This window comes from Tenrec ecaudatus, chromosome 8 (assembly GCF_050624435.1).
Source record: "Tenrec ecaudatus isolate mTenEca1 chromosome 8, mTenEca1.hap1, whole genome shotgun sequence".
Lineage (NCBI taxonomy): Eukaryota > Metazoa > Chordata > Mammalia > Afrosoricida > Tenrecidae > Tenrec > Tenrec ecaudatus.
The window spans coordinates 8317397-8344564 of record NC_134537.1 but is presented as its reverse complement, the minus strand read 5'-3'; the positions used below and the strand labels follow the sequence as shown (position 1 = coordinate 8344564).

The 27168-nt window shown below is 53.9% G+C and overlaps 1 protein-coding gene across 1 annotated transcript in view; it reads right to left on the bottom strand.

Moving 5' to 3' along the window:
- Positions 1–20924, bottom strand: part of CCDC13 (coiled-coil domain containing 13) — a 44536-nt gene extending 23612 nt beyond the window's left edge. The window contains exons 1-8 of the mRNA XM_075555571.1: positions 20820–20924; positions 15742–15968; positions 13609–13757; positions 10752–10873; positions 9326–9415; positions 4532–4648; positions 3319–3423; positions 149–313 (exon numbers count right to left, since the gene is read on the bottom strand). Coding sequence (XP_075411686.1) covers positions 149–313; positions 3319–3423; positions 4532–4648; positions 9326–9415; positions 10752–10873; positions 13609–13757; positions 15742–15962 — 969 coding nt within the window. The 5' untranslated portion in view covers positions 15963–15968; positions 20820–20924. The remainder of the gene's footprint in view (positions 1–148; positions 314–3318; positions 3424–4531; positions 4649–9325; positions 9416–10751; positions 10874–13608; positions 13758–15741; positions 15969–20819) is intronic.
- Positions 20925–27168: the final 6244 nt, after the last annotated feature.

Genomic DNA, 27168 nt, shown 5'->3' with positions numbered 1-27168 from the left:
TGTCTCTCTCCCACCTCCTCCACACAGGCCCCACGCACCACCCAGCTCTGGACGAGGATGCACTGCAGACTGGTGTGCTACCCAGGCCTCTGGGACTCTCTCAACCCTGTCCCCTGTCCTGGGTGCCCGGGAAGCAGACCCACCTTACCTCCCAGCCCTCCTGTTTCTCCCTTTCCAGGACTCGGAGCCGCAGAAAGTGTTTTTCCTGCGCCGATAGCTTCCTTGGGTCCGAGTAGACGGCGGGCAGGTCGTCTCTGGCTGTCCCCGCTGACCGACTCCGGGCCTGTCCCAGCTGTTTCTCCAGCTCTCGGACCTGAGGGCGGTGAGTCCCATCCCGCAGCCTGTCATAGCTTGCCCCCCACGGGGCTGCCCTGAGCTGAGGGGAGACCCCACTAGACTGGGAATCAAGCCCTGAGGCTTTGTACAAAACCAGGAGGACATCAGAGAGACGGGGATGAGGTTTAGCAGAACGAAACTTCAAGGTCAAATAAAACAAATTCACTGCCACCTGGTTGATGCTGACTCAGAGACCCTACAGGACAGGGTAGAACCGCCCCTGGGGGGTTCTGGGTCTGTCCCTCTTTACAGGAGCACAACGCCTCCTCTTTCTCCCTTGGAGTAGCTGGTGGTTCCAAACCGAGGACCTGGGGTCAGCAGCTCACTTGTAGCCCATATCACCAGGGCTTCGAGGCAGATGAGAATCTCTGAAAGGCTGTTTGAGGCTGGGACTCAGAAGCGTGGCCCTTGGGAATCTAGGTGGGGGTGGCAGGAGGTCTCAGTACCAGGACTTCCGTAGCCTGGGTGGGCTGGCTCATGGGGGGCAGTAGGCTCCTGTTCACTGGATGGAGGTGCCAACAAAGGGAATGATCTGGAAGCTGAGAGATGGCCTCAAAGCCTCCCTCAGCCATGTGGTTGGGCACGTCTCTGAATCTCCGTTCTCTCGGCTGTAAAATGGGCCCGAGGGGTGACGCACTCTGCAAGGCGGTGGTGGGAACCTCGTGAGTTAAGGCAGGCAACCCTGAATCGGCCTGTGCCTGGGAACCCTGGGTAAGAATACTTCCAAGATGAAGCGCGTTGGTGGCTGCCCGGGGCCAACCCACCGGGGACCTGGGGGAAGGGCACAGCCAGCTGTTCTGGAAAGCTCTCGCCTGGCTGCCATCGGCCCACTCTGACTCGTGGACACCCTGTAGGACAGCACAGAGTTGTCCCTTTGGGTTTCCAATACGTGCGCCTCTCCACAGGAGCAGTCAGCTCTGTCCTCCTCCTGAGGCGCAGCTGGTGGGTTTGGACAACGGACCTGCGGTTAGTGGCCCGGTGGCTAATACGCCCTGGGGATCATGTTTGGGATTAGGTAACTTTGTGAAAGGCTGGGCCCACGTGCGGGCATGTAGCAGGTAAATTCTGTCCAGTCCACCTGGGCCTGCAAAGGAGGCAAGGCCGGCCAGTGTCCGTCGGCAGCAAAGGCCGTGGCACTGTTGGGAAAGCAAGTGCCAGCACCCTCGTGTGGTAACTCCACTGAAGTGCTTCTTCAAAGCCAAGTTCACCTCCACTGCTTGGATTCGGACACATGGCCATCCTGTAGGAGAGCGTGGCAGGTACTTCATCTGGTGTCAGCGCGAGACTATGAAGAGCGAAGGGGTGGAGTCTAGTCTGTCAATCAGGTTGCAGCTTGATGGCCTCATTTGGAGGTGCTAGGGAAATAAAGAGCTCGCTGGAGACCAGATAAACTCTCTCTCTGCTTCATTTTCCTGTTGACAAGCCACGTGGAACTACACTGATGGAGCCAGAACCCTGGAGCTGGAGGAGCCACGTGGAGACCCACGCCAACACTGAGATGTTTCTGCCGCCATTGGATCCACTAGACTTTATATCCACTGGCCTGTGATCTTCCTGCATTCGGCGTCATTGCATGTGTTGCATGAGTCTGAAGAGGAATTTATACACTAGTATTGAACACAGGAGCTAATATGAGACTTATGGACTTGATCTGGACTGGGTTGGGATGCTTTCTTAATATACAATGACTCTTTGATATAAAGTTCTCTATTACACATGTATGAGTCTCTGGATCTGTTTCTCTCGTCTACCCGAACTCACACAGACAGGTCCCAACTGCCTCAGTGGGCTTCTGAGATTGTGACCTTTTAGAGGAGTTGAAAGCCTCATCTTTCTCCTGCAGGGAGGGCAGTGGTTTCGAACTGCTGACCTTGTGGGCCTCGCAGCCCAACGTACAATCCACTACACATCGGGGTCCCTTGAAATGTGGAGGGACATGAGATTTTAGTGATTTAGTTCTACAACTTGACAGCAGTAACAATAATAGCTAATGTCCTGAGGGCTTACGATGGCCGGGTCTTTTCCGCATATTACTGCCCTTCATGTCCCAACAGTCCTCTGAGCAAGGCATTGCCACCTCCGTTTTACAGGAGAGGAAACTGAGGCACGGAACGATGAGGTCCTCCGCCCCAGGGCACAGCACTTAGGAATGGTGGTGGAGGCCAGATTCGGACTTGGGATTCGTCAGCCTTTTGAAGTTCCCCCGCCGCTTTCTGTGGCCTTGCAGAACCCCATGGGGTGCACAAGCGACCCCAGAACGGAGAGCGGTGAAAGGCCCCCAGGATGCAGGGGACACTCTTGGCAAATAGTGGGAGTCACAGCTTTCCTCGTGCTTCTCAGCGAGAAAGAAAGAGAGGGACAAAGAATCCCGGCGGACCTACATCACCGCGCCAAGCACCTGACACACACTGACCCTTCCCGTCCCACCCCCCTACCCCCCCTGTGAGCTTCTACACAGAGGGGAGCACTGAGGCCCAGGGAGGTGCATCTGCTCACCCCACACCCCAAGGCAGCCAGGCTGCGCGCTGGGGTCTGGGCTAAGTTGCCCGGCTCCCAGAGGTGCAGACCATAGAGAAGATGGCAGGCTACGGCTTTTTATGGAGTCGCAGGAACTTTCCAGAGACAGCGAGCATCTGGATCGACTTGTTTGGAAGAAGTCTCCAATTAGGACAGTCACACATGGTCTCCAAGAGCAAGCCCGGACATCCGTGTGACTAAGGGGCTAAGTCTACCCAGAGGCCTTGGCGTTGGCCGAGTGAGCCCCGTAGAGCAGTGCTGGGCCTGTGGTGTTATGCAAGGGCTTATTTTGAAATGACAAATTAAAACCAGGCTGGTGTGTGTGTGTGTGTGTGTGTGTGCATGTGTGTGTGTGCGTGTGTGTGTGTGCGTGTATCTGGGGGATGTTGACCAGCAGACCTCTCTAGGGCCCACCTGTCACGTGTGTCTCTCCGTGGGGCCAGGCTCAGGCTGCCCCTCACTCACCTTGCTCTGCAGCACCAGGATCTGTTGTGCCCGGCCCCTCCAGGTCCCGGGGGTGGACAGGAGCTGCTGGATGTTCACGTCCTCCCCGACCTCGCTGGCCAACACCTACAACGAGGTCAGGCCTTCAGTCTGGCCTGCACAGGGGACCTCCCAGGCACCCCCTTCACGTGACCCTCAGTCCAGGTGCCTGGAGCTCCCCAGAGGGGCCTGTCTCCATCCCCTCCCACCTGCTTCAGTGGGTGGATGGTCCACCACGACTGACCAGCCCTGCCTGGGAAAGGTGTAAACCCTCCTCCCCAGGAGGTCCCTGGACGTGCTCAGAGCAGCCTACAAATATCAGGGGGATCCAGTGAGCCACAGGCAGACCGACCCCCATTTCCTGGACCTACAGGTCAATCACTGAGTACCCTGCTCATCCTGGATGGTTACGGGGAGTGGGGTGGGGGGTGGCCCGCTGCAAAAGGCCACCCACAGGGTGCAGCAGAGAGGACTCCTGAAGGTCAGCCGGGGGAGGCGGGGAGGTGTGTGGTCCCAGAAGGGTCCAGCTCTGTGGCTGCCCAGGGCCCAGCCCTCAGGTCCTACCTTCAGGCTTTGAGGCGGAAACAAGAGGCTTCAGCGTGTGACATGGGCCCCGGAGCCTGCCAGGGACACCCGATCCCGAGGGCCAAGTCTCTGGCGCTTGTTCCCACAATGGAGCACTGTCTGGGACGGAAACCGTGGCCGGCCTGAGAGGTTCCAGCAGGGGAGACAAATGCCAGAGAATTCACTAGGTAAACACAGGTGCAGAAGTGGCCACCTGGGCCTGCATCCCCCTGGGCTGCACAGCCGCCTTGGAAGGGGCCTTTCATAAACAGACAACCTCTTTGTCTTCCAATGTCACTGCCGAGGGCAGCAGGCAGGTGCCAGCGGGTTCCCTAAGGCCAGGTGTCTTCTTACAGGTGACCTGGGGTCTACTGGGGTGCGGGCAACACAGGGAAGGTGAAGGCCTTGCCTGGGGTAAGACTGGGGACACAGAGGCCATGTAGTTGGGGGTCCTTCAGTGGCAAGCGGCCCACCCTGCCCACCAAGTGGGTCTGTACTAGGAGGCGGTGGGAAGAGCTGACCGGCCCCGGAGCCTGGGGCGAAGCGGAGCAAGCCAAAGGACGCTCTTGAGCCCGCACCTCTGCCCTTGGATGGAGCCCACTGTGCCCAGCCCGGCCCCGCCTGGGAGTACCTTCTGGGCCACCTTGAGCTCCTGCTTCACGGCCTGCACCTGGTTGCGGAGGTCGCTCATCTTCAGGTTGGTGGCCGCCAGCCTGTCCTGCAGGGCCTTCACTTCTGGGTGCTCTGGCTGGCGGGGAAGGAGAGCAGTCACTGGCGTTCCTGCTGGGCCATCGCTGCCACCAAGCTGGGCCCCCATGTGCTGTCCCCGGGGCCAGCTGACCCTCTAGGATGGGGCAGAACTGCCCCCTGTGGGTTTCCCAGACTGGCACGCTCACAGAAGTGAAACGCTTCCCCCTTATCTCTGGGCACGGCTGCTAATTTCAAAGGGCTGGCCACCACAGGCTCCAGGGGTCCAAGCATGGCCCTGTGCTAAAGGGCTTGTCCTGGAGAGACCCCTCCTACTGTCGGCCCCACTGTACAGAGGCCCTGGGGCCACGGTGCACCTGGAGCGTGGCACCTGGTTGGTATGGGCGGAGAGCAGATTTGAATCCTGCCGGCTAAGCTCTGGGGTCTGACCTTAATGTGGCGCGCGCACACGCACACACGCACACGTGTGCATGCCTGCATGCAGACACCACTGACATGGAGCGTCCAGAGGCTTGCAGGCCCCTCCCTCCCCACCACTTCCCGAGGGTGGGCTCCCTCTCCTGGGCTCGGAGACCACCATCACACTAAATCCTTCACCCGGGGCAAAGGAGGAACTCACTCAGAGGCCCTCCCTGGGGGCTGCCCCTTCTCAGGCCCCCACCTCCCTTTCCCGGCAGTGGGCCACCAAACAGAAACAAGACCTTGGTCTCTCCCCCAGATCACCCCTCTGTGGCCTGAGACCTTGCAACTGCTAGAACCCGCTGCCCATGAGAACTCTGTGCCTGCCCTTCAGAAAGCACCCTCGGGAGCCGATTTCCCGCAGCGCCTGTGTCTAGGCGTGGGCTTGCAGGAGGGTGCCAGCGCCTTGCGGCTGGAGGAGAGAAGCTGTAGGTGCAGTGGGCACCGGTGTCTTCAGGCCCGTCACACCAACACAGCCGCAGCAGCGTGGGCTGAGCATCTTGCTGGACAGTGGTATTGAGACACTGGCTCCTGTGGGAAGCGGGTGGGCAGTGCATTGGCTTCCTGGGTCTTTGCTGAGCAGTTGCCTCTTCATGTGGAGAGAGCCCAGTAGAGGGTGGCTGGATGTTTCAGGAGCTCTGGGTAGACCAGATGGAAACCACTGGTCCAGGAAGCCAGGCCTGGACACGTGGGCCAGAAGCCTTGGCTTGATCTGGTGTCCTCATTGGGGAAACGGGCATAAAAATGCTCCCCTCTCCAGCTGCCTTCCTTCCATGAGATAAAGTAGGGTACCAGTGCACCGAGCTTGGCAAAGAGAAAGCTTAATATTAACCATTTTTAAGGCTGCATCCTTTTTGCATAGCCTGGTTTTATCTCTCTCTGCCTAGCTGCCTGCGCTCCCTGATCACTGCGGGCCCCAGCTCTCTGATTGTCTGTGGTCATGCAGAGCAGGGAGTCCTGCTGGCTGTGTGCATGGGCTCACGAGGTGAGCCGTGGGGGTGGGCGAGCTCCCCTCTGGAACCTGGAACCCGCAGTATCTCTCCCATCCGCTCAGGAAGTGCAAGGGGTGCAGTCGAACAGGCGTTAGAACCCAGACAAGTGAGGCCCCCCTCCAAGCCTCTGTTTCCTCTTCTGTAAAATGGTGGTAGGGCCCCATGAAATGCCAGTCTGAGTCCTGGGGGTGGGAACAACGATTGACGCATTTGGTTGTTTATTGACAGGTTGAAAATGCACGTGTGCTGTGGCCGTTGTGTAATTTCACGTGAACTTGGTAAATAAGAGGAGGGGTGGAGTCTAGCCTGTCAATCAGGGCACAGCCTGATGATGCCTCCTGGTGAGTGTGACCTTCTCATGAAGATTCTGGGAACTTCCTCTAGCTCTCTGCCTTGGTCTTCCTGCTGACAAGCCACACGGAGGCTTGCTAAGATCTGTGAGAGTCCTGGAGATGCTTCCACAGACACTGGATCCACAAGACCACACCTACTAGCCTGTGATCTTTTTGCATTTTGCATCATTGGATGTGCTATGTAAGTCTATAGAAGGATTTATTAACTAGTATCAGACTTATGGACTAGTATTGGACATATGGACTTGGCTGGGATGTTCTCTTAATATACAATGACTCTGATACAAAACTCTCTCTTATACAAATGAAGGGGTACCCCCTCCCCTAAAAAAAACCCCAGAAAAAGACCTGTTGGGCAGGGCTTTCACAGTACACATTTTCCCACTAGGCGAGCATCAAGCTACTCGCTCTGAGTTAGTGCACCCAGTGACATCACTTGGGAAGGTTCTCTCTGGTCACAGCGAATGTTTTCATAAAAGCAGTTTTGCTTGAACCTCATTTATAGTGAAGGCCAACTTACAAGAGCAGCATGGGGCTGTGAAATTTTGTTTCCTGCTCAGGAAAAATGCCACAGAAACTGTTGTGATGTTTAGCACAGCCTACAAGGACAGCGTTAGGGGAAAAACTCAGGTGTACGAGTGGTTTTCTCATTTCAAATAAAGTGAAACGTCGATTGATGACGAACCTTGTTCTGGATGTCTGCCAACTTCCCTGACAAAAAGTCAGCAAAAGAGTGGACTCCTAGTGCATTTTGAGTTCATTCCACCAGAGTGTTACTCAAGCTTTCCATGTATAGGTTCTGAAAAGATTGCATTAAGAGTGTACAATAAAAAAGGCCTGATTGGTGGCAGACGGGGACTGCTTTTGCCATCACGACAATGCACCTGCTCAGACAGCCGTCTCAGTGCACCAGTTGTTGGCAAAAAATGGCATACCTCTCCTGCCCCATGCACCTGGCTCATCTGACCTCACTCTGTGCGACTTCTTTTGGTTTCTGCGAATGCAGAGGGACATGAAAGGACAGTGATTTGGTGACGTAGAAGAGGTGAAGAAAAAAATGAGGGAGGGGCTGTCAGCCGTCCAAACAGATGTTTGAAAAATGTTTCCAAGGATGGAATCGCAGCTTTGACAAATGCATTAAGTGTCATGGAGAGTCCTTTGAAGGTGACAAGGTTGTTTTGTTAAAAATAAAAAATTATAGTAAATACATAGCTCTGAAAAACAGCCCGTTTGGGGGGAGTATTCTCTCATATATGAGTGTCTCTGGATTTGTTTCTCCAGTCAACCCGGCCTAACACAACCACCCAGCACACACCTTGGACAAACGATGCGACGATCTACTTCCCAGTCATGGGAACCCTCGGGACGGCAGTTCCAGTCTGACGCACGCGGGGCCGTAGGAGTTGGGATCAGCCACTCTGCACCAGCTCTTTCCTCCCTCCCGTGGACCCCAGGCACCGCTGTCAGGTAGAGCCACCCCTGCTACGCTGCCCTCTGCCCTCTGCTCTCTGCATCAGCTGGCCACCCCCCTCCCGCTATGCTAACCATGTCTCTGCCAGAGTGAAATCCCGCAGGCCTCGTGGGAGACTGGGGTGCAGGATCACACGCACGCTCCCTTCACGTTCAGGTTGTTATCAGTCTGCAGGGTGAAGGCAGAGCCTGCTGGAGCCCGTGCTGAGGGCAGGCTGTCTAACAAGGGTGGGGGTGGGGGTGCTTCCCAAGCGCTCTCCCTGCAGGAGCTGATGAGCTCACGCTTGCAGCCCATCTGATCAAAATCCTCCATGGGGGCTGGCACCCCTGCCCCAGCTGCATGCCAGGCCCCCCCCTCCCCCAGGGCATCCTCCCAGTTTTGTGGCTGGCTCCCTCGCCTTCCCCACCCTGGGACCTGGGCTGCCAGCTGACACCCCGTGAAGCAAACTGGACAAGGCACAGGACACGTATGAGGCACTCCCGTCTCTGAACCCTTGTGCAGGAAGGCCCCCTCCTCCATCAGCTCTCTGCTGCCTTACCTGGAGGGTGAACCCAGAGCCCTCTCTCAAGGCCCCCCACCACATCCTTCCTTCCAAATGGCTACTCATCTTGCATCTTGGCCTTTGGACACAGGCCTGTCTGACTCCCTCTGCCACAAGGCTCGGGGACTCGATCTAGACTGACAGAGCCAGCAACTCTGTCCAGAGCAGCCTGAGGGACAGGGAGGCACTGAATGGTCTGGGATAACAGGGGCATCTTCTTAGTATCTCTGAGTCAGCAGAGGATGCCCTGCAAAAGACTTGGTCCAGCTGGGGCCCGGTGAGGGGCCCCTGGGGGAGGATCCCAGTTCACATGTGGCAGACAGAGAGGACCCAGTGGACTGAGACCTGCACACCCAGGCAGTGCACCCAAGGCCACCTGACTTGAGGTGGGGGAGCAGCAGAGGTGGGCAAGGGAGAGCCCTGCTCTGGGAGCCCCATGGCCTGGCTCCTTCCTTCAGCTCCCCAAGGAGGCATCCTGGAGACTCCAGTGCGAGTTTTCTGTATGGTGTGAGCCCCGTATGCCTGCTGTCCTGCCCGGCTTCATGGAGTGGAGCTTCCTGTTTCCTGGGTTCGCCCTCGGGCTCAGGAACGTGGCATTGGAGCCCTTTTGACGTTGAGTCAATTTTGGGCTCTGTGAGAAAACTCCCTGCTGGGGAGGGTGGCAGAGGCTTGGAGGAGGACCCCCATTTAGGTCAGGCCTCCTCTCCTAGTCCTGAGGTTCTGGGGCTCCAGGGTCCTCGAGCCAGGCCCTCCCCAGCCTCCCTTGCCTTGGGCAGCAGCTCTGTCCCTGCTCCCTGGAGTTCTGCTCTGAGGATGCTGCGACGTGGGCGGACACGCACCTAGCTGGGGACTCGGGAGCTCACTGCCTTGCAGAGGCCCCGGGACGGAAGAGATGTCATACCGCGGCTCGGTCTCCCTGATGGGACCTCAGAGGCCTGGCTCCTGCTTCTGTGGCCGCCTGGGCTGGCAGCCTGGCCGCGGCCTTCTGCAGCTGAAACAAAAGCAAGCCCCTGCACTTAGTACTTGATTCTGCCTGGGCGGCCATGTCATTCCACGCAGCCCCAGAGAGCAGGGCACTAGGCCTGCGGTCACTCATCTTGGGGTTGGTCTCAGCGGCTTTAGGGCTGTCTCTGGATGGACTCTCTGTTTCACACTGACTGCTCAGCCATGGGCGAGCGGGGATGTCTCTGGCTACTGGGTTCCCCCACCCCACCCTGGTCACTTGCCAATCAACAGTCATGCTGTAGCCCCTCCAGTCTGCCTCCCGGTGCCCTACGGCAGCCCCGAGAGAGCCGAGACCATGTAGAACTGCCCCTCGGGCTCCTGGCCTGCTGGGGGCGGGCATGGACCACCCACTGGACCTGAGTCACTTGAATGCTCCTCACATAAAGACCTGGTGCGCCCGGTCCTCCAGCTCTGACCACCCCTGCTCCTTTCTCGTCATCCTGGCTCCTCCTGTTTGTGCCTGCCTGTGGCTATTCCTGACTGTAGCTGTGCCTGGCTGTGCCTGTTCCTGGCTGTGGCTGTGCCTATGCCTGGCTGTCTGTGCCTGTGTCTGTGTCTGTGGCTGTGCCTGGCTGTGGCTGTGGCTTTGGCTGTTCCTGGCTCTGGTTGTGCCTGGCTGTAGCTATGCCTGTTCCTGGCTGTGCCTGTGTCTGGCTGTGGCTGTGTCTGGCTGTGCCTGTGCCTGGCTGTGCCTGTGCCTGTGGCTTTGGCTGTTCCTGGCTCTGGTTGTGCCTGGCTGTAGCTGTGGCTGTGTCTGGCTGTGGCTGTGTCTGGCTGTGCGTGTGCCTGGCTGTGCGTGTGCCTGGCTGTGCCTGTGCCTGGCTGTGCCTGTGTTTGGCTATGACTGTGGCTGTGTCTGGCTGTGCCTGTGCCTGGAGGGGCCTGTGCCCACCATGGGAGAGCTATAGCCCCCAAAGGATAGGTGGAGGGCAGGCAGGGCAGGGCAGTAGTCCTGCACCTGGCTGCAGGTAAGCAATGCCCCTTGTTCCTTCTCTGTGGCCACTTCCCTTAGCTGCAGTAGCAAAGGGCCTCTCGCCATTGACTTAGGAGCTAAGGGTCCACAGCTTCCGGTCACTGAACCGCACCAGCCCTTGAGGTGAGTACTACAAATGGGATCACCAGGGTGACCAAGCCCACACCTCACAGACGGGCTCCAGGAGCCGGCTCTGGAATCACGTGGTCGGCTCTCTCTCAGGGACTCCTGCCTGACACGGGGGCCCCTCTCGCCACATGCCTGAGGCTGAGGAAGCCCCCGGGGCATCTCCCTGGCACCCTCTCTCTGAGCCCTGGCCTGGGGGTGGGGGGGACGCGGGGGAGCTCACTTCCCGCTCCAGCTGCTTCACTCTGGTCTTGGCGCCCTCCGACTCCGCCATCAGCACCCGGTTCTTCTTGGACAGCTCCACGATCCTGGTGGCGACCATGTCCCCGGCCATGCCGGTTGTCCCTGGAACAGGGGACACGGCGAGGCCAGTTCACACTGCAGGCCTGCTCCCTGCACGCCCGCCATCCCACCAGCAGCAGCGAGGGCCGTGTCGGGCGGGTGCTCCCAGGGGAGTCGCCACACCACATGCCCAGCGACCGGAGACCCAGCTCCTGTGACATCACCCAACAGGGTTCTCCATCTGAGGGGAGCAGTTTGCTCCCTGGTGGTGAGCAGGGTGCAGCCCGGGCCCCTCTGTGCCTGCCTCTGGGCGCAGCCTGATACCAAGCAAGGCTTGAAAACCACTGCGGATGCACCTCCAAGAGCAGTCGGCCAGCTAGCCCAGCCAAGAGGGTGGGAGAGGTAGGGAACAGCCAACCCGCACTGGCCAACCTGGTGGCCAGGCTTGACCACATGGGCTGATCCCCAGCCAGCTCCCAGACGCTGGCACCAAGTGAATGCCTACTGCTGAATGCTCCCAAGAGCCGGGGTCCAGTCCCTTTGGGGGTGGCTTTGTGGTAACGCCTCACCAGTGTGAATCATTGTGGCTCTCTAGGGTGTCGGGTACCGTAGGGGTCAGATTTTCAATGGGGAATGAATGAGACGCATGCAGTTGACCTTCACCTCGAGAATGTAAATCTTCATGCCCCTGTGCTCTGGTGGCATCCTGGGGATGGACTGGGTTGCGACCCACAAGGCCAGCAGTTCGAAACCGTCAGCTGCTCCATGCGAGAAAGACGGGGGCTTTCTGCTCCCACACACATTCTCAGCCTTAGAAACCCTCGGGGCAGCTCTGCCCTGACCCCCAGGGTCAGTCTGAGTTGGCATCTACTTGATGGCAGTGAGTTTGGGTTTTTTTGTTTGTTTGTTTTAATTCTAGTGGCGGGGGATAGGGAGCATCCCAAATAAAAACAAATAAACGGAGGGGCTTCAAAGGGTTCATGGAAGAAGTCCACAATCATTTATCTTCATCTCCCCATGAACTTTTTGAACCCCCTTATCTACCTCTGTGAGCTACACTACCTGTGGGCCAAGCCAACCTGTGGGTCCTGTCGCTAGAGTGTGAGGCTCCTTCGAGACCTGCTTGGCCATGCTGCTGGTGTGCTGGTGTGAACACCGCTTGAGTTTGAGGCTGGTGGATCCTGTGCCACTGTGCTTCAGTCCCAGATCCTATCAGGGCCTGCTTCCCTAAACTCCCCAGCTCCTGACCCTTGCTGACCCACCCTGCTGCCTGGGGGCAGACTCTGCCTGCCTTGCTGGAGGGAAGACTCCGCTGTCTGCTTCCTTGACCTTGGACCTGGCAGCCCACGTGAGTTGAAGGACTTCCTGTATATTAACCATCCCATGAAAGTGAATTGATCTGAGCCCTCTGTACTGCTGTGTGGACTCATGGGCTGTTATATGCCTTCTCGCTGTATAAACGATAGTTTTATAAGTACATAATCATAGGTGTCCTGATTCTGTTTCTCTGGAGAACCCTGCCTATCACAGGCACTGCAGTCCCTGTCTTCTTTTGCAACATCACCTGGGTGCCCTGCATCCCTGAACAAGAGGAAGGGCGAGACCAGGGGGTGGGTGACTGAGCAAAGACACTGCACACTCCCTTCTGGCCATTCCCTGTTTGGTTTGAGATGATCTTGTTTGTCACCAGGCACCCCCAGTCCATTTCAATGCCATCTTCCTTCCTCTGTTGACTTTAATTAGCAGATATTGATGTGGCCCATCTTGCAGCAATACCTTGGTAAGCCCTCCAGGTGTGTGATTCTTTGACGTCCCCTCTCTCCCCAACAACCTGCCCTGCTTCTGCCCCCACCCCTGAACCCCTCCTTGCAGTCATCAAAGCCCTGTCTGCTGGTGCGTAGGCACAGCACTGGCTGACGCCTCCCCAGCCGGGCAGCAAGGTGTGCGGCAAGGATCGGGCTGCCCTTGGCAACTGCGCATCTGCCAAAGAGGAGAGGCATGCGGGGAGAGAAAGGCCCCAAAGGCTCCAGGGTGCTGGGGTATCGAGAGGGTCAGGCTTCGTTGGGCACAGAGGTGGCATGTGGCTCCCTGGTTCCTCAGTAGGTGACATGGGAGATGATCAGATCACTGGGAGGGTCAGCCACCCCAGCGGTTGAATGAATGAAAATTCAGCAGAGAATCTAGTTCTGGCCAAAGGGAACACACGGAGAAGAGCCCATTTAAAAAGGGCCACAGTCCCCAGCAGACACCAAAGGGCTAGCACACAAGAGCCAACATCCAGTGTAGCTGCAGAGCCCAGGTCCCCCCAGATGCACAAAGCCAAGGTCCAGACTAGGACTACAGGGTCAAGGTCCAGCTCCGATCCGGAGGAAGGGGGCGGGGTCCTAGAAAGTCCTCCTGGAACAGCCAGCCTCCCTGCCTTGTCCGCCTCTCTGCAGCCACAATGACCAGTGCTGTAGAGAAAGCACCACCTCTGCAGGGCTGGTTACCCCGGTGACACAATGCCCGCGTCAAGCACCAAGATGGCACAGAGCCTGTAGGCCCAGCCAGTGTGTGGTGAGCCACAGCGGGTCCCCAGCATCACTGAGGGTGCTTGCCCGCTGCCCCGCTGCCTCTGCGCTCCCATCCCACGGGCTGGCTCCCTTCCTCTAGCCTGCCCTCAAGTTCAGGACTTGTGGACACACCTGACCACAGCAGACCCCTGGCATTCTCGCTGTGAGTCCCACCCGGCAGACTTCTGGGTAGCTGGTGAGCGTGCTGGCCTCCCGGGCCGGGGAACGGGTCAGCCGGGCAGCTACCTGTGAAGGCCAGTGTGTCCTCCTCGATTTTCTTTTTGAGGTGCTTGATCTCAAACTCCCGCTCCTTCAGCAGCTTGTACAGCCTCCCGTTCTCATCCACCGTTTCTCGGAGCTGCTCTCGGAGCTGTGCGATCTCATCTTCCAGCACCCTGCGAGGCAGAGGGCACAGGGGGCGACAGGGTGGGCTGCCAGCCTCGAGGGCAGCTGCTTCAGGGGGAAAAGACAGGGCTTTCAACTCCCATAAAGAGCTGCAGTCTCGACACCCACAGGGACAACTCTACCCTGCCCTGTCCAGCCTCTGAGAGCCAGAATGGACTCAAGGCACAGGGACTCCCAGGCAGGCTGGTTGTGCCAGGCTTGGTACAAGGTGGCATGAAGAGCCACTCTGCTACTGAGTCCATTCTGACCCAGAAGGATTCCGCAGGACAGGGTAGAACTAACTGCCTCCCTGGGTTTCCGAGACCGTGCGTTGCTCTTCACGGGAGCACAAAGCTTTGTGTAAGACTAGGTCTGTACCGTAGGGGGAAGGTGGGGAGAGGAAGAGGGAATTGGTCACAGTGATTGACACATGACCACCCCTGCCACCCCCAGGGGGAGATACAGCTGAAACTGTGAGGGAAGGGAGACAGACCGCAGTCGGTGTAAGATATGAAAATAATAATAATAATTTATAATTCATCAAGGGGTCAGGAGGGTGGGAGTGGGGAGGGAGGCTAAAAGGAGAAGCTCAAAGAGAATGTAAATGTTTTGGAAATGATGATGGCAACCTAGGTACGAATATGCTTGACACCATGGATGTATGGATTGTTATAAGAGCCCCCAGTAAAATGATCTTTTAATGGTAATAATTGTATGAGATCGGTACAAAACAGGAAGGGGAAATTCCGACAACTTCGATGAGCAGGTTTTAACACGCTGTTCAAGGGCCCAGCTCAGAGGGCGAGCCTTAGACTCTTCAAGGAGGTTTGTATGTGAACAGCCAACCCCAGAAAGACGCAAGAAAAAGCAGTAGAAGGACTAGAGAACGAGTGAGAAGAAAAGGGCAGGAGCCACCTAGAAGAGCAGTAGGTCACAGGTCCAACAGGCCCAGAAGGGGCCCAGTGACGGGGTGGGCAGCGACGGATGCAGGGCCGGGGGAGCCTGTCCCCGGGGAGACGGTGGCTGTGAGCAGGGCAAAGGGAGCTGCCCCCACAGAGAAGACTATTCCAAAGAGTTGCAGCTGGGCGGGGTTTGGTGTCGGTGGGCACTGGGCAGCTGTGAGACCGCACTGACTTGCTGGTTTCTCTACTTCAACGACTGTGATCTGGGGTTGTATTCCGTCACTTCCTGAAGGAACCCCTTAACTGCCCACGCGACCTGTATGGACAAGGATGAGCAACTCCGGAAGAGGAGTGGCCAGGGGTGGGAGGGCAGCTCTTGTGGGAGTTGGTTTAGGAAAGGCTGGCGGGTGGGGAGGTGGCAGGCCTGCACTCCACAGGCATCAGCCCCGGGGGCTGATCTCCATTCCCGTGGACCCCACCCCCATGAAGTCCGACAGGTTTTGACCCTTTGTGCCGCGACCATGAAAAAGCAGAGCGTGAAAGATGGGGGGGTGTTGATTCCGGTGACAGCGGAAGCCAAGGGTTCGTGAAGAAACGCTTGGCTTTTTAAAGAGCATCCGTACCCTTTTCAGATGTTGGCTCGCACAAATCACCGTCCGTCTGCAGAGGACCATGGGCACCCCTGCCTTGGTCACCACCCGTGAAAGGTCCAGGGTCCCACAGGAGGGGAACCAGCCTGGGCCAATGGCCTCAGCAGAGACTGGGCGCAGGGACAGCCTGTGGCCAGGGCCTCGGAAACTCCAGGGACTCAGTGACACCTTGGGGCATTCCCCAATTTCATTTTCAATGGGTGTGGGGAGACACCTTCCCAATTTCCCATTTAACTTTAAGCCGTGCCTTGGGAGCCATGTCACACCCAGGCACGTCCCACCAGAGCACATGTTTTCCATCCGCTAGCAGGGCCTTCAATAATAAGCTCCGTGGCTCAACCTGTCAACAGTCATGGGCTGAACCTCATCCACCAACATCTCTCCCCGCTTCTCCCCACCTCACGGCAATGCTGCAGCGGGGGTGGGGTGTGTTCACATATTACCTCTTTTCAAAGCTGCCCTTGGCCAGTGGCATCCCTCCATGGGGGGAGCGGAAGCGGTCGGGGACCTGCGGGGCTTCCTTCTGGTCGCTGGCCTTGCTCCGCGAGCTCAGCTCTCTCTCCTTCCTTTTCTCCATCTGCTGCTGGAGCCTCTGGTGCTGCATCTCCTGCAGTGCCTTGAACTGGAGCCTCAAGGTGTCCTGGGCACCCTCATCAGCTGCCATCTTGCCCTGGGAATTAGTCACAAAGGAGGCGTGAACCCCAACCCTGGAGTCTACGGCTTCACTCCCCCTCTCCTCCTCCTGCATCTCAAAGGGGAACCGAGCATCCTCCCTGAGCCCCGGACCTGCTTCGATCCTTCCCTGCCCCTGGCCTCAGCGGCCCTCGCCTGGGCTGAGCACTAGACTCTCCTAAGACAGAGTAGCCGGACCCTTGCTGGCAACAACGAAATCTCACTTTCCAGGAGCGCAGCCCAGCCCAGGCACTGCTGATATCCATTTTTCTCCTTTTAAAATTGAGGAATCATTCACACAAAGTGCATACGGCCTGAATGTGCAACTCCGTGACTCCATGCATGCTACCCGTAGAGTGACCACCCAGAAGAGGGGAGCGGACCATCTGGAGTCCCGGAGCAGGCTACCGCACGCTCCCCCACGTCCAGTCAACTGTCTTCTACAGCAGCCGCCATTCTGAGACCTCCACCATTGAAGAGAAGGTGCTGCTTCTGTTTCTTCTCGTCAGAGGTGCTGAAGTGCAATGTACATGCAAGGAACTAGAGCCGCCTGTTACTCATGTGTACCCTGATTGTATTTATGCGTGCAGATGAGTTCCGACAGATATATAGCCATCATGTTACAACAGAATAGTTCCACCACCCCAACAAACTTCTTTTTCTCCCTGTTGGAGGAAACCAGTCTCTAATAACCGAGGTCCGCAGGCGCAATTGCGTGGCAATAATATATAGAGGTTATAGTAAAACCATACAAGCTAGGATAGGAGAGAGAGTAAAATAAAGGAGTCAGACACCTTTCATGGTAGCATGCTCCCCTCAGCCCCTCTTAGTGGTCCACATGGAGGTGGGAGAAGAGAGAGGAAGTCTTTACTATCTTGGGATAGTTATAGGTGACCACAAGACATGCATATCAGTAGTTACATGCGCCACAAGGTGGGTGGTAACCCAGTCAGGTCCCTGAGCTCACAGGTGAAGAAACCCAATTACCTGAATTGGGGGAAGGCGTGAGGGGGGGCTGGGTGCCTCGGAGGGAGGAGATAACAAAAGAATGTCTGCTTAATCTACAGGGAGATAGAATCAACCACGCGCTCACTTTAAGGCAGCACAGCTGTTAGGGAAGAAACTGTGGGAATGATATTTAAAGTCGGATCATGTACTTGGACTTTGCCTCTAACTTACCAAAGTGGAGGTTTTCCTACCATGGAACACCAGCTTCCCAGAGTCCCTCTGTGATAAGTTAGGGGATTTGGTCCTCGTCCTATTTCCCCCAGTGTGAGTTTCCCACACATCCTTTACAGTCAATCCTCCGCCCACCAAACCACAGGCCTCCTCTGCTCAACTTTAGTTTTTCCCGGGGCGGGGGAGGGGGGGGGCGGTGAGCAGAGGCTACTGGGAATGGTTGAGTCTGGTTTCTTTCACCGGCACTGCCCTTTTGAGATGAGTCCGCACCGTTGGGTATCCTTCAATCTTGTTTGTTGGTGACTATTTCACTGAAGTTCCCGCCAACCAGCCATTAGTTAGCTTCTCCGCTCGCTTGCTACTGAACTCCGACAGTGGTTCTGGTCTGGACTTGGTATGAAGCAAGCAGCTGTATAAGCTAGTCTTTGGGCGAGCCTGTCTAGTTATTGCTCTCAGGTAACCTGTGGGCTGAGACCCCTTTGGGGGGTTGAACGACCTTTTCACAGGGGTCACCTATGACCATCAGAAATGTGTGTAGGAACTGGGACACCACTCCTCTATCCGTCTCCAGGCGGGTCCGCCCACATGCAGATACGCCCACAAATGAGTACCCAGCACGAAGTCTGTGACCCATGCTCCACCATGGCTCGAGACAAAATGTCATCGATTTGTCATTAGAAATAAATATTTCACACTATATAATGACATATTGCTTTTGTAATGAATCACTATGCTTTCGTGGTGTTCCATTTGTAACCATGAAAATACATCCGGTCTATCAGAGATTTACATGACAATTCATCACAGTGGCAAAATGACAGTGATGAAGTAGCAGCGAAAATAATGTTCTGGTTGGGGGTCACCACCACGAGGAGCTGTGTGACAGGGTCATGGCCTGAGGAAGGCTGAGAACCGCTGCCTAGAAAGAAGCCTGGACTACGTTACGTTTACATGCAGGGTTTTGGGTTTGCATCTCACACCCTGTGTCGAGAACTGACTTTCAACAGATCTCAGCGAGGAAACTGCTCTGCTTTGTGGGGAACCCCGACCCTGACGCTGGTTATCCACGAATGGTTTAGCACCAGGCTCCCACATTTCCATGGTTTTAGGAGAAACTGTGAGCCGTGGCGAATGATGAGGCTGCTAAGCAGCAGGCTGGAGGCTCTGTACCTGAAGTACGTGGTGACTGGCTCGTGGAGATGACGGCGCAGGAAGTCCCACAGGGCGGTGCTGCACAACCACGTGGTGTCACCACAAACACAGCAACATGGTTTTCAGAGTGGCTCTCACATAGGATCCCTGGTGGTCCAGCTGGGCTGCTGACTGCCAAGTAAGTGGTTCAAGCCCACTAGCAGGAAGTTGGAAGCATCAGTGGCCATAACTACGGACAGCCTTGGAGTCAGCTCCATGGCCATGGGGTTGTTTTCTTTGTGGGTGTTCTGCATCCCTCAGTGCGTGTCCACCGTCTAAATGTCAGTCCTTCCAGGAGTCGACTCAACTGCTGTGAGTTTGGGGTTTGGGTGGGTCTGTTGGCGTATCTCAGCTGCGGTTTAAACTTGCATTTCCCTTGATGACTGTAAGTACTTCGACCATCTTCCCACGTGCTGAAAGGCCGTTTGGCTCATTTTGTTTTGTTTTCTTTCTCCACTTTGGTTTGGTTTTGTGAAGCAACTTCTCCTATTTTATTTTTTTGCCCATGGAAAAATTTTTTTAAGTTAAAAAAAATTTTCTTCCTCTGTTCTAGAATTTCATCTGTTTTGTATTTCACAGAAATAACATTCACACGTGGGATGGTGCTCCCCCTCCCTGGGGCTCCCTGTCCTGGAAGTCTGCTTTGCTGGCTTCCTCATTTCCCAGGGCTCTCTGCTCAGGTGTCACCTTTGCCATGTATCCTTCCTGGCCCTCATATAGTTGGAAGGTCACTGGACTCAACCCCAGGGCAATGCGCTTGTTCTCTGTGTGTGTGTATACACGTGGGCGCATGGCATTTACATAATCTGTCAACTTGCAAAGTGGCGGAGTCTAGTTTGTCAATCAGGTCGCAGCCTGATGACCTCATTTGGAGATGCCCTGGAAATATACAGCTCACTGGAGGCCAGATACTGACAAGCTCTCTGGTGTGGCTTCCTGCTGACAAGACACATGGAGCTTCTAGAGCCCTGGCGCTGGAAGAGCCACGTGACGAACCACACAAGCGCTGAGATATTTCTATCACCGCTGGATCCACAAGACTTTCCACCCACTGGCCTGTGATCTTCCTGCAATCGGCATCATTGCATGCGTTCTGTGATCTGAAGAGGAATTTATAGACTGGTATCGGACCTGTGGACTGATGGACTTGATCTGGACTGGGGCTGTGAGGTTTTCTTAATGTACAATTAATTACTCTTTATATCAAGCTCTTTCTTATACACATATGAATGTCGATGGATTTGTTTCTCTAGTCAATCCAGACTAACACACCACCTAATTATAAATGGGCAAAGACCTTGAATAGACATTTCCCCCTAAAGAAGATACACAAGTGACCAACCAGCCAAGGGAAAGTAGGGGGGGGGGAGCAGGTGCCTAGTGATAAGGTGGGAGGAGGGGAGGGAGGGAAGGAAGGGGAAGGCCAGGCGGGAGAAGGGGTGGGCAGGAGTCGATAAAGGTGAGGAGATGTAAGAGAGGAAGAGCAGGGGTCTCTGCGCAGAAGCGACAGGGGGCAGAGGTCGCAGAGGCACAGAGCTGCAGGCAAGGGCAGTAGAGGCTGAGCATCCTTCTGAGATAATTCCGGACCAGGTTCCGCCCCCTTTCAAAGTGTTATGAAAGGGCAAGCTTGACCTTTGGCCAAGGTCAACATGCAACTCAGCTCAGAGGCTGCTGATTCCCAAGAATTGTAATGGAGAGCTTTGCTTTGGAAGCGTACATAAACGATGACCCTAAAGTTCATAGGTTTCAAAATGCACCGGGGCCCTCACCTGGCTCCTGACACCTCCATGATAACGTGGGACACACTGGGAGGGGGTGGGAGGGGGCAGGCACACAGATGCGGCTGTCATTTGCATTTAGGGGAGTCTGGAGGAGTGACTGGGAGACATTGGGCCGCCTTCCAACTACTCAGAAAGCAGGAACTGCCCCGGTGGTTTCTGAAGTGTGTTTCTGCCAGTACAGGCACACCCAGTTGTGCAGTTGGAGCTAAATTAGTGTGCGTGCAATGGTCGAATAAAGATATAACAGCACACACCCCAGCCCCATCACCTCTCCACCCCCCACCGCCGCCACCCTTGCTGCCAAATCCCCCTTTTAACATGCGAATGTTCGCGGACAAACCATCTCTCCGGACCAGCAAGGCCTATTGGATAAAGAATGGGGCCGGAGAGGTGGAGGGAGGGCAGGTCCGCCCGCCCTCCCTTGTCCCCTTGCTGAACCCTTCCGTCCACGGTCACAGGCCTGCTAGCCCCTCACCGTGCCACCGCGTGGAGGGCACGCAACCCCGCGCCTGGCGACCCCGGGGCGTGGAGGAAAGGAAGTCTTGCTTCTGGGGAAGAGTGTCCGCCGCCGGGCAGAGACCGCGCCCCGCGATGGTGCGCCCCGTGCCCCGTGCCCGCCTGCCCAGCGGCTGCAGGCGCCCGTCCTCGCCCAAGGCCCCTCGACCCTCCCTGCACCAGCAGCGTCGCTCAGCGCCTACCTGCCCAGGCCCCCGGCTCGGTCACCCTTTGGGGACGCCAGCACGCGCTACCCAGGCAACCGTCGCTAAGGAAACCAGCCACGCCGCCGCCGGCAGCGTGATGACATCACGTTTCTACGGAGGCCGGGGAGGCTCAGGGGAGACCGGCTCGTGCCCAGGCTGCCTTCGCGCCGAGCCTGGAACATGTCCCAGTAGTTCCCTTCTGGGATATAGATGTGTATAGATATGTATAGGCTTTATTTACATACCAAAAAAGGGGGTTCCCCCCTGCCCAAAGCTATGTGTTGAAATTATTTTGCAAAACAACCTTGTCACCTTCAAAGGACTCTCCATGACACTTAATACATTTGTCAAATCTGCGATTCCGTTCTTGGGAACATTTCTCAAACCCGTCTGTTTGGATAGCTGTTAGTACCTCTCTCATTTTTTTCTTCTCCCGTTCTACGTCGTCAAATCGGAAACAAAAAGAAGTTGCAAGCAGGGAGGTCAGGCATGTGGGGCAAGAGAGGCATGCTGTTTTTGCCTCAAACTGGTGCACTGATATGGCAGCGTGAGCAGGTGCATTGTCGTGGTGGCAAAACCAGTCCGCAGTCTACCACAAATCACACTGTTACACGATCTTTAAAGAACCTCTAAATTAACAGTCTGACCTGGTGGAATGAACTCCAAGTGTACTATTTCCCTCACATATGATCACATCCAGTTTTGGGGGGTAACCCAATGTTTTATATATATATATATATATATATATATATAGTTTTGCACATAGATGTGGGAAAGTGAACATTCCTGCCATGAGATTTAATGAGAACATTGAGTTTGTCGTTGAAAAATGGAAAACTACGGCAAGCTTGTCCAGTGGCACATGAAAAAAAAGACACGAAATAGTTGTTAAACAATTAGGCTCAGAAACAAGACTGGGAGGAAGTACATTGAGACACTACAATAAAAATTTACATTGGGTTGGTGAGATTGAAATGCTGTATTTCTAATTTTGCCTTTGCAGTATTAAAAAAAACCATGAATGTGCTTTATGTCCATAAAGGAGAACACTTCGATGTTAAGAAATGAAACCTGTCATTATTGTGCTTCAGTGCTCTCTGAAGGCAGTTGATGGAGGATCGAGGCACATTTCTATGAATGGAGATTCAAGGAAGGGTGGAGCCCAGCTTATGCTGTGTGTGTGTGTGTGTGTGTGTGTGTGTGTGTGTGTAGTGGGGTGGCACTGCAGAGAGAAGAAAACCGAATGAGCATGTGTTAGTCTGTGTGCTAGTCTGGTTGACTAGAGAAACATATTCAGACACTCATATGTAAATAAGAAAGAGTTTTATATAAAGAGTAATGGTACATTAAGAAAACATCCCAACCCAGTCCAGATCAAGTCCATAAGTCCGATATTAGTCCATATGTCCGATACCAATCTATAAAGTCTTCTGAAGACTCACGCAACACATAGACCAGTGGTGGGAAGTTTTTGGATCCAGTCGTAAGCAACTCAGCGCTGGCAGAGGTCTCCATGTGGCTTCTCCAGCTCAGGACACTAGATAGTTCCATGTGTCTTGTTAGCTGCAATGTCTCTCAGGGAGTGAGCAGAGAGAGAGAGTGTGTCTCCTACCTCCAAGGAGGAAGACAGGATTTCCCAGAATCCTCAGGAGAAGACCATGTCTACACAGAGGCCTCATTGGCTATGACCTGATTGACAGACTAGACTCCACCCCTTCACTCTTAAGCCTCTTAACTTGACAAACAATTATATAATGACCACAGAGCAGAAGAGGTAAGAAGAACTTACCAAACTGATAGCATTCTAGAATGTGATTCAAGTTTATTCAGGCCTTTACTGTAAACTTCAGGTGTTTTTTTTCTCCTTTTAAGGTATCATGTATAGACATACGTGACTACATACATGACTACGGCACTCTGCTTGCCATCTGCACTACTGGTATAAACCCATCGTTTGCTGATAAAGGAAGGAGGGCCTTTCCTGTTCTCCAGTTGCCTGTCCAGTGAACTTCACCTTCTGACCCCTGGCCACCTTGGCCCCAATGACTGTGGCAGTTGTTCCCGTCCAAGTGAGAGACTCTTATTTCTCTCCTTTGGGAATTACTCCTTGGGTACAACCATTCATAAATGCCCCGTGAAGAGTTCAGGCAGAATTCCTAGTCAAACTGGGACAGCCTCTGTACAGAAGAGTCCACGCGCTCATTCCTCAGTGCGTGCTCATGGATTGCTCATGAAGAAGCAGATAGGGTAGTCGTAGTAGGTCAAGTATCCCTGCTCTTAAAGAGATTTCAGGAAGTTACCTTTAAAAAATAGGAGCAGTTTAATATAAGTCATTATTAATGAATTACTTATGGAAAGTAATACCTATTAGCAAATCCTTAAAAGAGTTGTTCTAAGCTGCTGGAATTGACTTATCAGCCGCCGGTTCAGAGCCCCTGGGTGGTGCACATGATTAAGGTGTTGGACTGTTAAGTGAAACTTTGGAGGTTTGAGAGCCTCTTGGGAGAGAGACCTGATGGTCTACTTCTCCCCAAACCAGCTGCTGGAAGTCCTACGGAGCTCAGTTCTATGTGGACAGACAGGGGCTCTCCGGGGGTCGGAATCCACCGGATGGCAAGTGGTTGGTTTAATGAAGATGTAAAGAATCTCTTTGGCGGTTGTAATATCCCCACCCTGTAAGATCAATGCATCCATAGAGCCATAAGCCAGTCAGCAACCAGACAAACAGAACACACACTCCCCAAAAGGAAAACAAGGACTCAAAACAGCAAGCTACAAGCAGGAAAGCAAAATTCCACATAAATAAAAAAAGTACAGCATGGTCAATCACCGTCCCCACTCCCACCCCGGGGTCTAAGTCGATTGCACTGTGATCATTAACAATCTCTCAGGAAGGTGTTCATGGAAGTGATAACGATTGTGTTTAAAAGTTTGGGCCGAGGTTGGGATCTGTTGAACAGGGATCTACACTTGGGGAGCTGGTCCAGGAAGACCCCCACTGTCTTCACCCCCATGCTTAGGGTCTACAGAGCCCAATCGAATGAGAGATTGAACTGTGCAGGACCAACACTTGTGGGCTGTGGCGCAAGGTGGAACTACACTCACACAGACGCCTGACATCATACTGACAGTGTCTGGAGTGCTGGGTCATTGGGAAAATGGATGATGACTGTAGTATTGGGGCTTCCCCGCTCAATCGTGATTTCCCATAACCCTCAGTGACGGTTATCTGGTCCCAGTCATTACTAGTTTCCTGCTCTGTGGTTTAGTCCCCAAAGACACGGGGACTTTGTTGTTGTTGTTCTGTGACATTGAGTTGGTTCCGACCCATTATGACCTTCTGCACAACAGAATGAAACACTGCCCATTCTGTGCCATCCTCACAATTGCTCCTATGTTTGAGCCCATTGTTGCAGCCCCTGTGTCCTGCCATCCCCTGGAGTCTCTGCCTCTTTTTTGCTGCCCCTCTACTTTCCCCAGCAGGATGCCCTTCTCCAGGAACTAGTCTCTCCTGACAGCATCTCCAAAGTGTGTAAGACAAGGTCTTTCCATCCTTGTCTCTAAGAAACACTCTGGCCTTACTTCTTCCAAGACAGATAGGTTTCTTCTTTAAGCAGTCTATGGCACTTTCAATATTCCTCTCCAGCGCCCACTTCAAATGCATCAATTCTTCTTCGGTTTCCTTCCCTCATGCCCATCTTTCCCATGCATGTGAGGCCATTGAAAAGACCATGACTTTGGTCAGGTGCACCTTAGTCCGCAAAGTTCCATCTTTGCCTTTCAATAGTTTAAAGAGGTCTTGTGTAGCAGATTTACCTTGTCTTTTGATCTCTTCACTACTGCTTCCATGAGCATTGATTGTGGATCCAAGCCAGACAAAATCCTCGACATGTTGTCTTTTCTTCATTTATCGGGATGTCACCTCGTGGTCCAGTGGCGAGGATTTGGGTCTTTTTTACATTGAGTTGTAGTCCACACTGAAGACTGCAATCCTTGATCTTTGTCAGCAAGTGGTTCAAGTCCTCCTCACCTTCAGCAAGCAAGGTTGGGTCATCTGCATATCGGAGGTTGTTAATAAGCTTTCCTCCAATCCTGATGCCATGTTCTTCTCCATATAACCCAGCTTCTCTGATGACTGGCTCTGCAGACAGAGTGACCGAGTATAGTGAGAGAATACTACCCTGAGGCACACCTTTTCTGATTCTAAACCATTCAGGATTCCTTTGTTCTGCTCACACAACTGCCCCTTGGTCTATGTTCAAGTTCAAAATGAGCATAATGAAGTGTTGAATTCCCATGCTTCCAAAGGTTATCCGCATTTGCTATGAGCTATAGTCCAGTGCCTTGGCATAGTCAATAAAACACAAGTAAACATCCCTGTGGCGTTCTCTTCTTTGAGCCCAGATCCATCTGACACCAGGGGTGATATCCCTTGGTCCACGTCCTCCTTTGAATCTGGCCCGAACCTCAAGACAGCTCCCTGTCTCAAGGCACTGCTGCAACCATTTTTGGATGATCTTCAGTAAAATTTTACTTGCATGTGATATCAATGACTTCGTTCAATAATTTGAACAAACTGTTGGGTCACTTTTCTTTTGAATGGGGTACAAATATGGTTCTCTACCGATCAGTTGGCCAGGTAGCTGTCTTCCAAATTTCCTGTAATAGACAAGTAGGTGCTTCCAGGGCTTCGTCAGTCTGTTGAAACATTTCAATTGGTATTCCATCCGGATCCTGGGCTTTTAGCAAATGCTTTCAGTGAAGCTACGTCTTCCTTCAACATGGGCACTTACTAGTATTTCATTTTCCCCCTCTACAGTAAAGACCATTTGAATGTAGGGGTCTCTTCAGTTACATCCTTATAAAAACCAAAGCAGATACCGATGGGGGAATTTTCATGTATATATAAATGTGAGGCAAAGTAGCTATGCTATATTGGGATGAAATATTGGACTAGAGGCCTGGATAAAGAGTGAGGAGGTTTGTGTGTGTGTAGTGGAAGATGGAAGTGAAGGAAAAAGAAGTCCAAGCATGACTTCCTGGACCTGTGCAAAGAAGGTCGCTCTGAGTAAGCTAACTTGACGCCAGTGGGGTTGGCTTTTGATTCTCTTCCGTCTCGCATCCTCTCAATGGCACCAAGAGTCTCATGTTCTGGGTTTGCATCCCAGCTCTGCTTTTTGTGGTTGGACAAGCAGGAGTCAACCACGGCCTTTTTCAAGGCATCAATGAGAGAAATATTCCAGCATCTCCCCCTGAACTTATTTTGTTGTTGAGACTAAACACAGCTAAACTGAACTCTACTTCGACGGTTCGATTCAGTGACAGTCGTGACTCTTAAGCGGTGTGCACACTCTCCCCCTTTTCTGAGCTCTTCTTTCCTGTGAGCATCAACGCGGTGCCCCGGGGGTCCTGTCACAGCTTTCGAGTTGCTCTTGTCAATCTCATCTCGCAGAGAGTTCTTTAACAAGCACAATGCTCAAGGCAGACCTTGTTTTACTAATTAAGCTACCCAGGGTTTGATTGGAAGATGACTTTGGAGGGTGTTTTTTGGTTGACTCCTCCCATGGCCACATAATTGTCTGCATTGAATGTTTTGTTCATACCATGTGTCCTCAGTCATGCTTACTTCAAGGGGAAAATGCAGGCAAAATGGATTTGGATGCAATGATGTAGGGCACCTAAGTCCCTGGTGGACTCTGGTAGCAGAATTGGTAGGATGAAGCCTGGTTTCTCAGACCCACAATTTTACAGGCCCCTGTCGGGTGATAGCATGCACTACAATTGGGAGAGCAGCCTCTTAAGAAATCTGAGAGGCTGAACCTATCGATGGATGATGTCCCACGGGTCAGAAAGGGTTCAAGTTTAAAGGGCAATAGTTTTAGGGGTTCATCCACTATTCTTGGATCCAAGAAGTCTAGAGTCCATTAAAATTTCCAATCCCATTTGATTAGGACTCTTCTATGAAATCCTTGATTGAAGGTTGAGTAAAGGTAGCCAGACACCATGCAGCTCTTCTGGTCTCGTGGTAAGGAAAGCAGGTGTTCATGAGGCCGTTAGTCCACCTCCTCCTCCCAACCCTGAATCCCCTTCTTCCTCTGCTCATGCAGGTGAGTAGAGACCAACTGGTGCCTTGGGTGACTGCAATACAATGAGACTAGGAGGTGGGCTGATGAACTGGGATGTCTCCTGGAACCATGGCCTTGAATATCCAAACCAAGGATCCAGTCCCATGAGGGGGTTGGCTGCTCGTGAGTATCAAAGCATTGTAAACGCAGCAAAGCACAAGAGCAAACTAATATCCTACCTTTGTCTAAAATTCAAATACCAGATGATGAACAAGAGAAGC